The sequence below is a fragment of the Pelodiscus sinensis genome, chromosome 14, assembly GCF_052426305.1.
Source record: "Pelodiscus sinensis isolate ZL-2025 chromosome 14, ASM5242630v1, whole genome shotgun sequence".
Taxonomy (NCBI): Eukaryota; Metazoa; Chordata; order Testudines; family Trionychidae; genus Pelodiscus; species Pelodiscus sinensis.
Genome location: NC_143065.1, coordinates 10,777,370 through 10,789,723, shown reverse-complemented (window position 1 = coordinate 10,789,723; position 12,354 = coordinate 10,777,370). Strand labels below are relative to the sequence as shown.

The 12,354-nt window shown below is 60.9% G+C and overlaps 1 protein-coding gene across 7 annotated transcripts in view; it reads left to right on the top strand.

The window, feature by feature from the left end:
• LOC102457463 (sodium/nucleoside cotransporter 1-like) overlaps positions 1 to 11,876 on the top strand; it is a 45,760-nt gene extending 33,884 nt beyond the window's left edge. For 3 of the 7 annotated variants that reach the window (XM_075897453.2, XM_006128026.5, XM_075897454.2), the window contains exons 8-18: positions 234 to 311; positions 683 to 763; positions 1,413 to 1,493; positions 1,923 to 2,048; positions 3,171 to 3,301; positions 5,361 to 5,529; positions 7,983 to 8,180; positions 8,745 to 8,826; positions 9,545 to 9,643; positions 10,394 to 10,508; positions 11,367 to 11,876. In XM_075897453.2, the coding sequence (XP_075753568.1) occupies positions 234 to 311; positions 683 to 763; positions 1,413 to 1,493; positions 1,923 to 2,048; positions 3,171 to 3,301; positions 5,361 to 5,529; positions 7,983 to 8,180; positions 8,745 to 8,826; positions 9,545 to 9,643; positions 10,394 to 10,508; positions 11,367 to 11,493 (1,287 nt within the window). In that variant the 3' untranslated portion in view covers positions 11,494 to 11,876. Of the gene's footprint in view, positions 1 to 233; positions 312 to 682; positions 764 to 1,412; positions 1,494 to 1,922; positions 2,049 to 3,170; positions 3,302 to 5,360; positions 5,530 to 7,982; positions 8,181 to 8,744; positions 8,827 to 9,403; positions 9,644 to 10,393; positions 10,509 to 11,366 lie in introns of those variants that run through there. The other 4 variants (XM_075897456.2, XM_075897455.2, XR_012895809.2 and 1 more) reach the window with 4 other exon arrangements.
• The last annotated feature ends 478 nt before the right edge of the window (positions 11,877 to 12,354 follow it).

The following is a 12,354-nucleotide window of genomic DNA, read 5'->3' as shown; positions in this document are numbered from 1 at the left end:
TCCTGGCTCACCTCCACTCTGTCCAGGGCAGTGGCTCTAGAGCAGCCCTCTAGGCCGATGGCCTCCCCACACCATGCAGTGCTAGACCACACTGGGGCTGGCTGAATTGGGGCTGGGAGCACGGGATGAAAGGAGGGGGACCTGCGGGGTGTCCCCGTGGTGGTCATGGTTCAGCAGGCCCTGGTGTATTCCCCAGGGCACTGCTCCCCAACTTGTCCCATCTCCCCACACAGATCTTCCTGAGTTACACCACCGCCGGCTCTGGCTTCGTCTTTGGAGAAAATCTGATCAAGGAGGCCTTTGCCTTTCAGGTCAGCTCGTGGGGAGGGCAGGGGGCTCAAGAACTAGCTTTTCGCTGGCCTGGCTCAGCCTGCGAGGGGATGCCCTTGGCACTGCCCGGGGCAGAAGGGTCTGCAGGGCGGTGTCGGGGATGGCTCATTCTGCCATTCTGTGCCCACAGCAAGAGCTAGCACTGAGAGCCCCCTGCTCTCTGCTAGCCCTTCAGGGCCAGCCCTAGCACGGCCGGAGCCCCAGGCTCACAAGCCGTCCTGCGCACGGCACGGTTCAGTGCCACACCATGCCCCGCTGCAGGCCCAGGGGCCATCTGTGGGGCCCCAGCCACCCCGGGCTCCCAGCAAGCCCTGCTCCCCCACACTGACCTGCACGCTGGTTCCTCCTGCAGGCTCTACCAATTGTCGTCTTCTTCAGCTGCGTGATGTCCATTCTCTACTACACTGGCCTCATGCAGTGGCTCATCCTGAAGGTAAGGCCAGGCCCGGCCTCTTGGGATTGCAGCTCTGGGACGGGGGCGGGGCCTGCTGGTAGGACCTGCCCCTCCCACCCTTTGCTCAGGGCTGTACAGGCCTTGGTGCCCCAGTGTTCATGTCAATACCAGCCTGTCCCCTCGTTTCACGAGGAGTAACGGTAGTTCGGAATAGGAAGCCTAGTCCGAACTACCTAGTCCATGCCGCGTGTAGCCGCGGGCACGGAGTCCAAACTAGCGGACATTTAAAAATGGCGGCGCCCGGTGAGATGCAAATGAAGCCCGGGAAATTCAAATACCGGGCTTCATTTGCAACTCCTATTGCCTACATTAACCACCCTAGTTCTAACAAGGGTGGTAGTGTAGACATACCCTCGGAGAATACCTGGGTTAGCCAGCTGGCTGGGAGCCCAGCTTGCAGTGTGGCACCCACACAAGTCCCAGGAGCTCCCAGCAGGCTGGGGCAGCAGGAATCCTTACGAAAGGGCAACACATGGTTGGAAGCTTTGTATTACATGTGACTCAGCCCCAGAGAGGCTGCCCTGAGCTCTCAGGAGCCCCCATGAGGCTGGGCAGTGCCTCCTGGCGTGTCTGCCTCGGAGGGCAAGGCCTTCGTGGAAGGTCAGGGGTTTGTCCTGCTTCTCTGCAGATCTCCTGGCTGATGCAAATCACCATGGGTACCACATCCACCGAGACCCTCAGCGTGGCAGGAAACATCTTTGTAGGGCAGGTGAGAGCTGCTGGGAGGCAACCTCAGACTGGGCAGCACCAGGACATGACCCCTAAGCCCCTCACACCCCCACAAGGGGCAGAGAGCCCCTGGCCCTCCACCCAGAGCCAGGCCCTGTAGCCTGTGCTGTGTTTCTCCTGAGCCCTCGCAGCCAGGAAATGCAGAGATGTCAGGGGCCCTCCCCCCGGCCTCTGGGTCTCTCCCAGTCCCTCTGAGGCTATGCTGGAGGCCAGGCCCCTAGTCCCATTCCCCCCCCCCCCCCCGAGGGGGGCCGTGCTGCAGAGTGTGCTGTTCCCTGGCAGTGCAGTGCCTGCCCACTGCTTCAAACTTCCCCTACATCCTTGGGGAGACCTGACCTCCAGGGCAACACTGAACCCGTGTCCAGGCCACAGCATCGGCTGGCGCTCACTGCCTTTTCTTCTGGCACAGACGGAGGCCCCGCTGCTGGTGCTCCCCTACCTGGCGGACATGACGCTCTCCGAAGTCCATGCGGTGATGACCGGGGGCTTCGCCACCATCGCCGGCAGCGTGATGGGGGCCTATATGTCCTTTGGGGTGAGCGCAGCACTCAGCACCCAGGCAGCATGTCCGGCAGGCCTGCCACCCATCCAGGCTTTACCTGCACAGGCCTGGCTTTGGCTTCTGGGGCCGGGTGCCATTGGGGGTGCCAGGTGCCTGGTTTTCAGGGACCCGGTCACTCGACATGGCATCCAAACCAAAAGTGCAGTTACCCAGGGGGGGAGGGATCATCCTCCACCTGCTCCTGCTCAGCTGGAGTCACCTCTGACCTGCAGGCTGGCTCCTTGAGGTATCCAGTGAGCAAGGGGGCGAGGCCTGGGGGCAAGAGGTGGAGATGGGACTGGGCTTGAGGGAAGAAGCAGAGAAAGGGTGGGCCTTGGGGGAAGAGGCAGGACAAGGGCAGGGCTTTGGGGCTCAGGTTACCAGGAGTTAGAATGAGCCATTCCATGGATTGCTTTGGCTCTCCATGTGGGCTGAGATGGGATAGCGGCTGCACCGAGCGAGACCATAGAGTCTAAAGCCAGATCTAGCTCACTTGCTATCGCAGGCCACGTGCCCCCGAGCCGCAGCAACGGGACTCAGACCAAAGTATTCCAGCCTTCCAGGGGACGTCTACACTGGAATCTGAGCCCGCAGCCAGGCCGGGGCTGACTCGGGTTCGTGGGGCTGGGCAGCTGTGGTGCGGCTGTTTGGACTCAGGCTGAGCCGTGTGCTCTCGGCCAGCTCTCGCTGTGCTGTGATCTCCACACGAGCCAGAACCCCCTTCCATAAAGCCCCCCAGAAGCCTGTCTTATGCCCATGCAGCTGCTGGACATGGGACAGACCTGCCTCCCCCTCTCCTGGGTGAGTCTGAGCCCTGATAGCACTGGGCAGGCTGGGAGCCCTGACACTTTGTCCAGCCTGAAGCCTGTATACACCAGCTGCTGCCAGGCTTGTCCTGGGGGCAGGTAAATGGAGGCTGGGGTGTGACAGGTGCAGCAAGCCCCTGGTTCTCCTGTCACTGCTGCCCTGCTGCTCACACCAGGCGCCCAGTAGTGTTAGTGTGCCCCGTGCCGGCAGAGCTGGGGGCATGAGGTGCCTGTGCATCCTGCCAGCAGGCACTCCTGGGCACTGTGCCAGGGCTCACCTCTAGGAACCTCCCCACTGTGTATGCTGCAGATTGACCCGGCCTCGCTCATCGCTGCCTCTGTCATGGCTGCGCCTTGTGCTCTCGGCATGGCCAAGCTGGTCTACCCAGAAGTGCAAGAGTCCAAATTCAAGAGCAAGGAAGGCGTGAAGCTCAGCAGAGGGTGAGTGGTGCAGTGCGGGGGTGGTGGAGGCTAACAGCAGCTGGCACTGGCTAGGCACCTTTGCTCTAGGGCAGTGGTTCTCAAACTGGGGCTCATGGACACCTTGCAAATGGTCTGCAGCACGAGCTCAGCCCCCTTCACTCCCCCCACAACGGGGAGCCGGCACTGGCACTCCAGCCTGGTGTCCCCATCCCCGTGAGGTTGGGGCACCTGCTTCCTTCTGGGGGGCGGGGAAGAAAGACCCACGCCTCCTTGCCGGATCTGGCTCGCGCTGCCTTGAGGCTTTCCCAGCTGCTCCCACTGGCCAGATTCCTGCCAATGGGAGCAGCAGGAGGCTGTGCCCAGAACATGGTGCTGGGAATGGCACAAGGTGCGAAAGCAAGTGCCCTCCACCTCCCATGCCCACCCCCCCCCACCTCCAGCCCCTCATGCATCCCCCCTGCTGAGACCCCACACCCCCAGCCTGCTCATGCACCCTCCCCCGAGCCAGGCAACCGACCTCTAGCCTGCTCCTGCATCCTACCTCCCACCCAGACCTCACGCTCTAACCCCTTCCTGCACCCCACCTACCCCCCAGATCCTGCATCCCCATCACTATCCCACTCACTGACAGCTCTGAACCCCTCATATTTTACCCAGACACATTCAGAGCCTGGGGGGGGGGGGGGTCTACAAAATCCACTAACCCCAGAAGAGTAAATCTGGCCCATAGGAAGCCCTGAACCTCAGTCCTCTCTGTCCCTCCCCCTTACACTCCCCCATGGGGCTGAAGCACCAGGGGAGTGAGGAGTCTCAGTCGGGGAGCCACATCAGTGAGGAGTGGGGGGCTTTGGAGGGTTTTTTTTGCTTCTCACTTGTGTGGCCCCCCAACTGATTTTCCTGTGGGTCAGTGGCCCCCGACCCAAAAAAGGTTCCCCAGCCCTGCCATAAATAAAGACAATGTTGAAAGCTTTTGTGTTGGACATAAATTAATATTTTACTTTTTTTTAAATGAAGTTTGTAAAATAACATGAGAAAGTTAAAGCGCTTAATCTGTTTCATACTTGTGATTAATATTTCCTTTCTTACTGGTTAAATTAAACCATCGTCCCTAGCTGCAGCACTAGCAAAGTGGCACGGGCGTAATTATATAATTAATGGTACGTTTCCATTAGCAGCTGGTGGTCCGCAGAAAGGTTTGCATTGAGCCAGGTAGGCCATGGGCCAAAAAGTTAGAGAACCATGCACTAGAAGATTTACCCAGCATTGCTTGGGTCCTTAACTCAAATACATTTTGTTTTTCTACATTTAAATCATTGCTCTGGGATGGGGCTGGGCATGAGGGTTTCAGTAGGCAGGCTGTCCCGGGGAGAGAGGAAAACCCCAGCCCTTGATCTACACAGTAGCTTGGAGCCAGGTGAGACGCACCTCTCCATAGCGGTTGCAGTGGCAGTGGCAGTGGGCACAGGCTGGGGAGGGGTGCATGTCCCCTGGCTGGGTAACAGACAGACACACAAACTGACAGACTCTCTGAAATATATAGCAGATAGCTGGCCCTTTCTCCACCCCACCCCCTGCTGGCCCAATGGAATCAATAGCTGTCCGGGTCCCCATCTCTGGCCCCCTTGTGGTCATTCTACGGTATAACTGTCCCTCCTGCCAGACCTCTCCCTTTCCATTTTATGAGAAACAGTCGAATTCCAGGCACATCCCATTGCCCTGCCACGGCCAAGCCCTGACCTTGCTTTAAGATGGGTAAGAGGACGTTGCCTACCCAATGTGGTGGTCCCAGCACTTACCGTATAGGAGGAGTTTGTGAACAAACAGACTCACAGGTAGACAGCTGCACATTTCTAAACCCTATAGTACGACTGGCCTTTCTCTGTCCCTGCACACACATCTCAGTGACAGTGCCGAGACGTCCGCTCCCACGCTGGCCCATTGGCTCGGGACCACAGCAGTGGTGTGGAGTTAGGGGCAGCGTGATTGACAGGTCTGACACAAGCTGCTTTTACAGAACAGGGAGCCCTCTGCCATTTGGCACTAGCCCTCCCCCCACTGACCATTCTTGTGCCACCAGCACCGAGCAGAACATCTTGGAAGCTGCCAGCAATGGTGCGGCTGCCTCCGTGGGGCTGGTCGCTAACATAGCTGCCAACCTGATCGCCTTCCTGGCCGTGCTGAAGTTCATCAATGCTGCCCTGGCCTGGTTCGGGGAGATGGTGAACATCAAGGAGCTCTCATTTCAGGTACTGCCAGGCTGAGCACCTGGGGCCACCCGCGCCTGCACGGAGTCGCCCCATTCTGTGCTCGTTAGCTCTGCCCCTCGTCTCACACGGCCTCCTCCGACCCCGCCAGCAGCCCGCCCTCGTCCCACCTCTTCCTGCTTCATCGCTCCCCAAGGCCCTGCCCTCGTCCCACCTCTTCCTGCCACTCTCCCGCCCCAAGGCCCTGCCCTCGTCCCACCTCTTCCTGCCACTCTCCCTCCCCAAGGCCCTGCCCTCGTCCCACCTCTTCCTGCCACTCTCCCGCCCCAAGGCCCTGCCCTCGTCCCACCTCTTCCTGCCACTCTCCCGCCCCAAGGCCCTGCCCTCGTCCCACCTCTTCCTGCCACTCTCCCGCCCCAAGGCCCTGCCCTCGTCCCACCTCTTCCTGCCACTCTCCCTCCCCAAGGCCTGCCCTCGTCCCACCTCTTCCTGCCACTCTCCCTCCCCAAGGCCCTGCCCTCGCTCCACCTCTTCCTGCCACTCTCCCTCCCCAAGGCCCTGCCCTCGTCCCACCTCTTCCTGCTTCATCCCTCCCCAAGGCCCTGCCCTTGTCCCACCTCTTCCTGCCACTCTCCCTCCCCAAGGCCCTGCCCTCGTCCCACCTCTTCCTGCTTCATCCCTCCCCAAGGCCCTGCCCTTGTCCCACCTCTTCCTGCCACTCTCCCTCCCCAAGGCCCTGCCCTTGTCCCACCTCTTCCTGCCACTCTCCCTCCCCAAGGCCCTGCCCTTGTCCCACCTCTTCCTGCCACTCTCCCTCCCCAAGGCCCTGCCCTTGTCCTACCTCTTCCTGTCCTTGCTCCTCCCCTTCTCTAGGGTTGCCAGGTGTCTGGTATTGAACTGGACAGCCTGGTATTTGCACCTTCTGTCCGGTAAAAAAATTCAGAAAATACCGAATATCTAAAATGTGTCGCTTTCTGGTTTTCCCGAGGCTCGGCTTGGGCGCCTGACGGAAGGCTGCTTGGGACATGCGGTGCAGCTTGGGGCAGGGGGAGCAGCTTGGGAATTAAAGGGACCACGACTCCATTTTGGCTCTGATCTTTTTTTTCTCCCTCAACAGAATTTTGAGCTTTTTTGGGGGGAGGGGGATGTTCAGTATTTTTTGTGAAACCACCTGGCAACCCTATCCCTCCCTGGAGGTTCAGCTCTTGCTTCACCTCTTCTTGTCCTGCTTCGCCTCCTCCCCCCAGGCCTCCCCTCGCTCCACCTCTTCCTGCTGTTGCTCCGCCCTCTCTCCACCTCTTCCCACCCCTGCGCCCTCCCCAAGGTTCTGTCCTCACTCCACCTCTTCCTGCCCCCTCTGCACCCTCCCTCAAGCCCTACTCCCCACTGCCTCTCACTCACCCTCTTGCTTCCACCGGCCTCTTCTCCCCTCCCTGGGATTCCCCAGGCTTTGCCCTTGCTGCTCAGGCCTATGCAGGGGCTCCCAACTCAGAAACCCACTACTCAGCCCCGTCACCTACATCAGCACAAACCCGACTTGTCCCCAGAGATGTTCTTCCCCTCCAGGATCCCTGCCCCAGCCCAGGGTCATGGCTCTCACCGCCTTCGCGTGGCTGGATCACCGAGCTCCTGCTGCCTGCCTCCTCCAAGCCTTCTGACAGTGGCAGTCCTGGCCCCCAGAAATGCTGTACCTCGCTCAGCCTGCCCGGCTCCCCCCACCTCCACACCCAGGACTCACGTTCCACCTCTCCTTTCCTGGAGCAGGGGCTGGCGTGTGTGTGGGGGGTCGGGCTCCAGCTAGGGGTGCAGGCTCTGGAGTAGTGCTGGGGATGAGGCAGTTAGGGTGTAGGAAGGGAACTGGGGTGGGGTCAGAGGGTTTGGACAGGCTACAGACTCTGGGCGGGGGGGGGGGGGGGTGCAGCCTCCGGGGCGAGGTCAGGGATAGGGAGTGGGCTCAGGGCTGAGGCAGAGGTTGGGGCACAGGCAGCGCTTACCTCAGGCGGCTCTGGCTCCTAGGAGGAGGCACAGCGAGGGGGCTCTGTGTGCCTGCAGGCGCTGTCTCCACAGCTCTCATTGGCCGTGGCTCCCAGCCCAGGGGACCAGTGGGGACAGAGCCTCTGCATAGACACCAGAGAGACATGGCCCCTTCCGGGGAGCTGGCACGGAGCCTGCCTGAGCCGCTAGCCGAGCTTTTAACAGCCCGGTCACTGGTGCTCACCAGAGCCACCAGGGTTCCTCTCAGGCAGGTGTTCTGGCAACCCTGCCGTGTGAGCACCCCTGGGACAGTGTGACCCTGTTTGCCCCTGGGAGCAGCTGCAAGGTGCGAACCACGGCCCAGCCCGGCTCTTTCCCCTGCCCCCGCCAGGGGTCTGCAGCAACACACCCAGTGCAGGCTGGCGCTGGGCAGTGGGGGAGCAGCCCAGGGAAGGGTGTGGGTCACACACACATCAGGTGTTAACCCCCACACTCCCTTCCCCCCCGGGGCTCTGTCCCAGGTAATCTGCTCCTACGTCCTGATGCCCGTGGCCTTCCTCATGGGGGCAGACTGGGAAGACTCGCCACTGGTGGCTGAGCTGCTTGGCATCAAAATCTTCCTGAACGAGTTTGTGGCCTACGAGCAGCTGTCCCGGTACAAGAAGAACCGGCTGGCGGGGCTGGAGGAGTGGAGTGGGGGCCGCAAGCAGTGGATCTCGGTGAGAGCCACCAGCTGGCACGCTGGGGAAGGGGCCGAGCAGCAGGCGTGAAGGGCTGGGAGCTGAGCTGAGGGACTCTGGGTATTGGGGTGGGCTGCAGGGAGGAGCGGATGGGGGTTCAGCGCACAGCTTAGAAACAATCTGCCTAGTGTCTCGGACATCCTGGTCCGGGCAGCGCCAGCCTGGCTCTGCCTCTGGCTTGAATCAGAAAGCGCCAGGCTGTCCAGCGAGTGCCAGCTGCCACCAAGCAGGGATGGGTGCCTAGGCGCCGGCATGGCAGGCCCAGGGGCACCTTGGAAGCAGCACCTTGCTTTGGCAGATAGCAGCACCTGGCCAGGGGTGGGTGCTGCCAACACTGAGCTGTGTGGGGAGGGGCGAGTGCCTGCAGTGCCCCTCCCTCTGGCTTGCGCTGCTCCAGTTTGCACCATTCCTCCCTGTTAAAGGGAGGAGCTCTTGGCGGCTCTCCCAAGCAGAGGCGGGGGGTGGACGGGGGGCGAGGGCCCATTGTCATGGGGGGGGGTGTGTGGCTCCATGGTGCCTCTCACCTGCTGTTGTACTATTTAGATGCGAGCTGAAACCATCAGCACCTTTGCCCTCTGTGGATTCGCCAATCTCAGCTCCATCGGGATCATGCTGGGAGGCCTGAGTGAGTTTGCAGTGCGAGGGGATGGGGGCTTGCGAGCAGGAGTGAAGCCTGTGGGGTATTGCTGGGGGAAGGCCCCAAGACCAGGATCAGGGCCCTACTTAACCGCTCCCTGCCAAGGGAGCTGTGCCAGGCTCCGCCTGGAGGGGGGGGTCATTCCATGCGGGACACAGACACAATGAGTTTCTGCCACAATCTGCGTAGACAAGACACGCCAGTGGGAGGAGAAATAGATGCTGAGGGGCAGGGACTGGGCTCCAGTCACCCGGCCACAGAGCTGGAATTTACGACTCCTGATGCCCCGTGCCCAGGCCCTTGGTGATGACTCTTGGGCAGACCACATGGTGCCTTTGTGGCCTGCTGGGAGGAAGGGGCGAAGTTACGTTGTTGAGCACCAGCATCACTAACCATCTACTCTAGAGAAACAAGCAATGGGAGACCAGCCCTTCCCACCAGTCGCGGCCACTCAGGGCTGTGACTCCTCTCACCTAGTTACTGGGCTACCCCAGTTCAAATTAGACACAAACACCCCTTAGTGAGCAGGGCGATTCTGTTATAAAGGGAATTCCCTTGCTGCCAGCCCAGCCACCGTGTCCTGCGCATCGCCCAGAGCCACAGGCTGCCGCAGCAGGGGGCCATCAGTGGCCCCTACCCAGCTTTTCCTGACTCCCAACTGGCTTCTAGGCGACTGGGCGCAATCTGTGTCCTCTGTCCCCCGCAGCCTCCATGGTGCCTCAGCGGAAGAGTGAGTTTGCGAGAATCGTGCTGCGCGCGTTGCTCACCGGGGCCTGTGTCTCTATGCTCAATGCTTGTGTGGCAGGTACGGGAAGGTGAACTGAGAAATTGCTGGGGGGTGGGGGCAGATAATCTGCGACCCCAGGTCAGTCCTTCAGAATGGGGGAGCGATGGCGGATAGGCTCACAGTGCTCTACGCTGGCCCATGCCCTCACGCCAGACACAACCTCCCTGGGACTTAACAAGGACCAGACAACCTCCTCAAAGTCGTTTTACTAGTGACCTGAGCCGAGCGTCTAGTTTCCTGCCGGAAAATCCTGTCGAAAAGGGGCCCTGGCAGTGTACGGCCACCACAGGCGGTGATGGGGAACCTGGGTCAGCCCCTGCTGGGGCCAGAGGCAACTGGTGAGGGAGGACCCAGGAGGCCACCAACCATAGGAACCTCCATCTTGGGGAAGAGCTGGGACAAACCCCCTCTGCCCCAGGCCCTGCCTCCCCCAACCAAGGTGACCCAGGGGAATAGGGCCAGGGGGCCAATGCCAGCAGCAGGAGTTCCCTCCCTCCTGCCTCCCTGAAGCCCTGGCAGTGGGTGGCCTGGTCCCTGTTTTCCAGCTTCCCAGGGTGGCACTGACTCCCAGGTGGGCCTGGGCCATAGCAGCTTTCTGCCATGGCTCAAAGCCACGGCAGGGCTGGCAGCTCCAGGGGCTGGCTGTGCCTGCAGCCTGGGAGAGGCTCCTTCTGAGGGCCTTATGCTGTGTCCCGCTCCAGGCCTCTGGGCACTGGGGGAACACAAGGGCTTCCCAGTCAACCCTTTAACAGGCTCTCCTGCCCCCAGGCATCCTGTACGTGCCCCGAGGGGAAGTGACCGACTGCTCTGCCTTCCTGAGAGCCGCCACCTTCAACACCACCAGCTACGACATCTACATGTGCTGCCGGCAGCTGTTTGCTAAGTGAGTGTTGTGCCTTGCACCAGCCCACGGTTGGCTGGCCTGCCTCTGCGTCAGGCAGCTGGTGCTTTGGGAGCTAATGGGACCTGGACCCACCCGCACCAATCCAGGGTGGCTGATGCCCAGTATAGACGGTACCCCCTGCGGCGGATGCCTGGTTTGGCATGGAACCCCCTGCTGCCACTGGGGGAGCTCCACCTTCACTGTGAATGAAAAAACCCCTTTTAGTGCAAAAAAGGTCACCCAGCTGGGGACAAAAACTGCAGCATGAGGTGTCCTGGTGCAGGGAAGGTGGGGAGGAGGGGCAGGGAAGGTGTGCACTGCGGGACGGGCTGAGCTGGGTATGGGATGCCTGGGCAGGGGCTCAGCTGAGAGGCTGCGCAGCGTGAGGAGGGGCTCCCAGCCCAGGGAATGGTGGGACAGGTGGTTTGGTGCTCATTGGGCGGGTGGGAACGTGGGCAAGGTTGGGCCTAGAAGACAGAGCCCAACCTCAGTGGTTTGAGCATTGGCCTGCGAAACCCAGGGTTGTGAGTTCAATCCTTGCAGAGGCCATTTAGGGATTTGAGGCAAACATTTGTCAGGGATGGTACTTGGTCCTGCTGTGAAGGCAGGGGACTGGACTCAATGACCCTTTCACGGTCCCTTCCAGTTCTAGGAGATAGGCAATCTCCATCATTATTTATATTATTATTATTATCCCCGGGAGATTCACAGAGTGGAATGCAGGCCCAAAATAGCATCACCGTGGCTGGCATTCACGCCGATACTGGCCACTGGCAGCACGGGTTATGGCGTCCCAGGGTGATTCCAATGGCAAGGTGTCTGTCTGGTGCCCAACCCTGACTGCGCTCTCCCTTCCAGCACGGTGCTCAGCAGCAACGGCACCTTGTCCTTCACCGGCATCTGGGAAGGCCTGGAGAGCAGCACGGCATCTCTGGCCCAGTGCTGCGGGCACTACAACAACACAGTCTGTGTGGGGCAGCCCTAGAGGAGATGGGCAGGCGCCCAAACCAGCGCTCGGCCTCGGCGCCAGCTACCAGAGCCCACGTAGACTGTGGGAACAGGCGCTGGCCTCACCCTCTGCAGCACCAAGCGCACAGCCCCATCGGCCTTTCCTCCTTGGACAGCACAGGACAGCCAGCAGCCCTATGCCCTTGATGGGGTTTCCTCCCCCAGTCCCTGGGTCTGTGCCCACTAGGGTGGATCACAGCAACTGCCCAGGTCGGCCCTCCCCAAGCTGGGCCTGCCTGACGACCCAGGCCTTAGCAGCAGTATTGGACCATTTCTGGTAGGACTTGCTGGGGACTTTGGCTCACGCCCCAAGGCTTTGTTTATGTCAAAACTACCTGCTACTAAAACCCTGGAGAGCCCTGGGTGCCTGCCAGTTGTTTGCGGTGTTCCTGGCTGGACCATGCCACCGCCCCTCAGCCAGTGGGACTCTGCCCCTGGGGAGGGCCACCTTGCCTCGCCTGCGGCATTCAGGCCAAATGTTCAGGGTTCAGAGCTCTGGGGCCTGATTTTCAGGCATGCGCAACCCCCCACCCTTCCCCAGCAGACAAAAGCAGAGCAAGGCGGAGGGGCCGGATGCCAAGAATGAGCACATAGCAGGGAGCGGCGCAGCCAGTGGCGCAGGCTCCCAAGGGACGTGAGGCCTTCGCCAGCTCTTGGTGTCCCCGCTTTCTGGGAGACGTGCCTTAGCCACCCCCCTTCCTGTCCCAGCTCAGGGGTGAGGCGCGAGGCTCTTTGGCCTGCGGCACGCGAGTAGCCAGGTTAAATGGTCTAATGTTCCCCTCTGGCCTGGAGCTCGGGGCTTTGCTTGCTCGGCCCCTGCCCCCTGGTTCACAAGTTC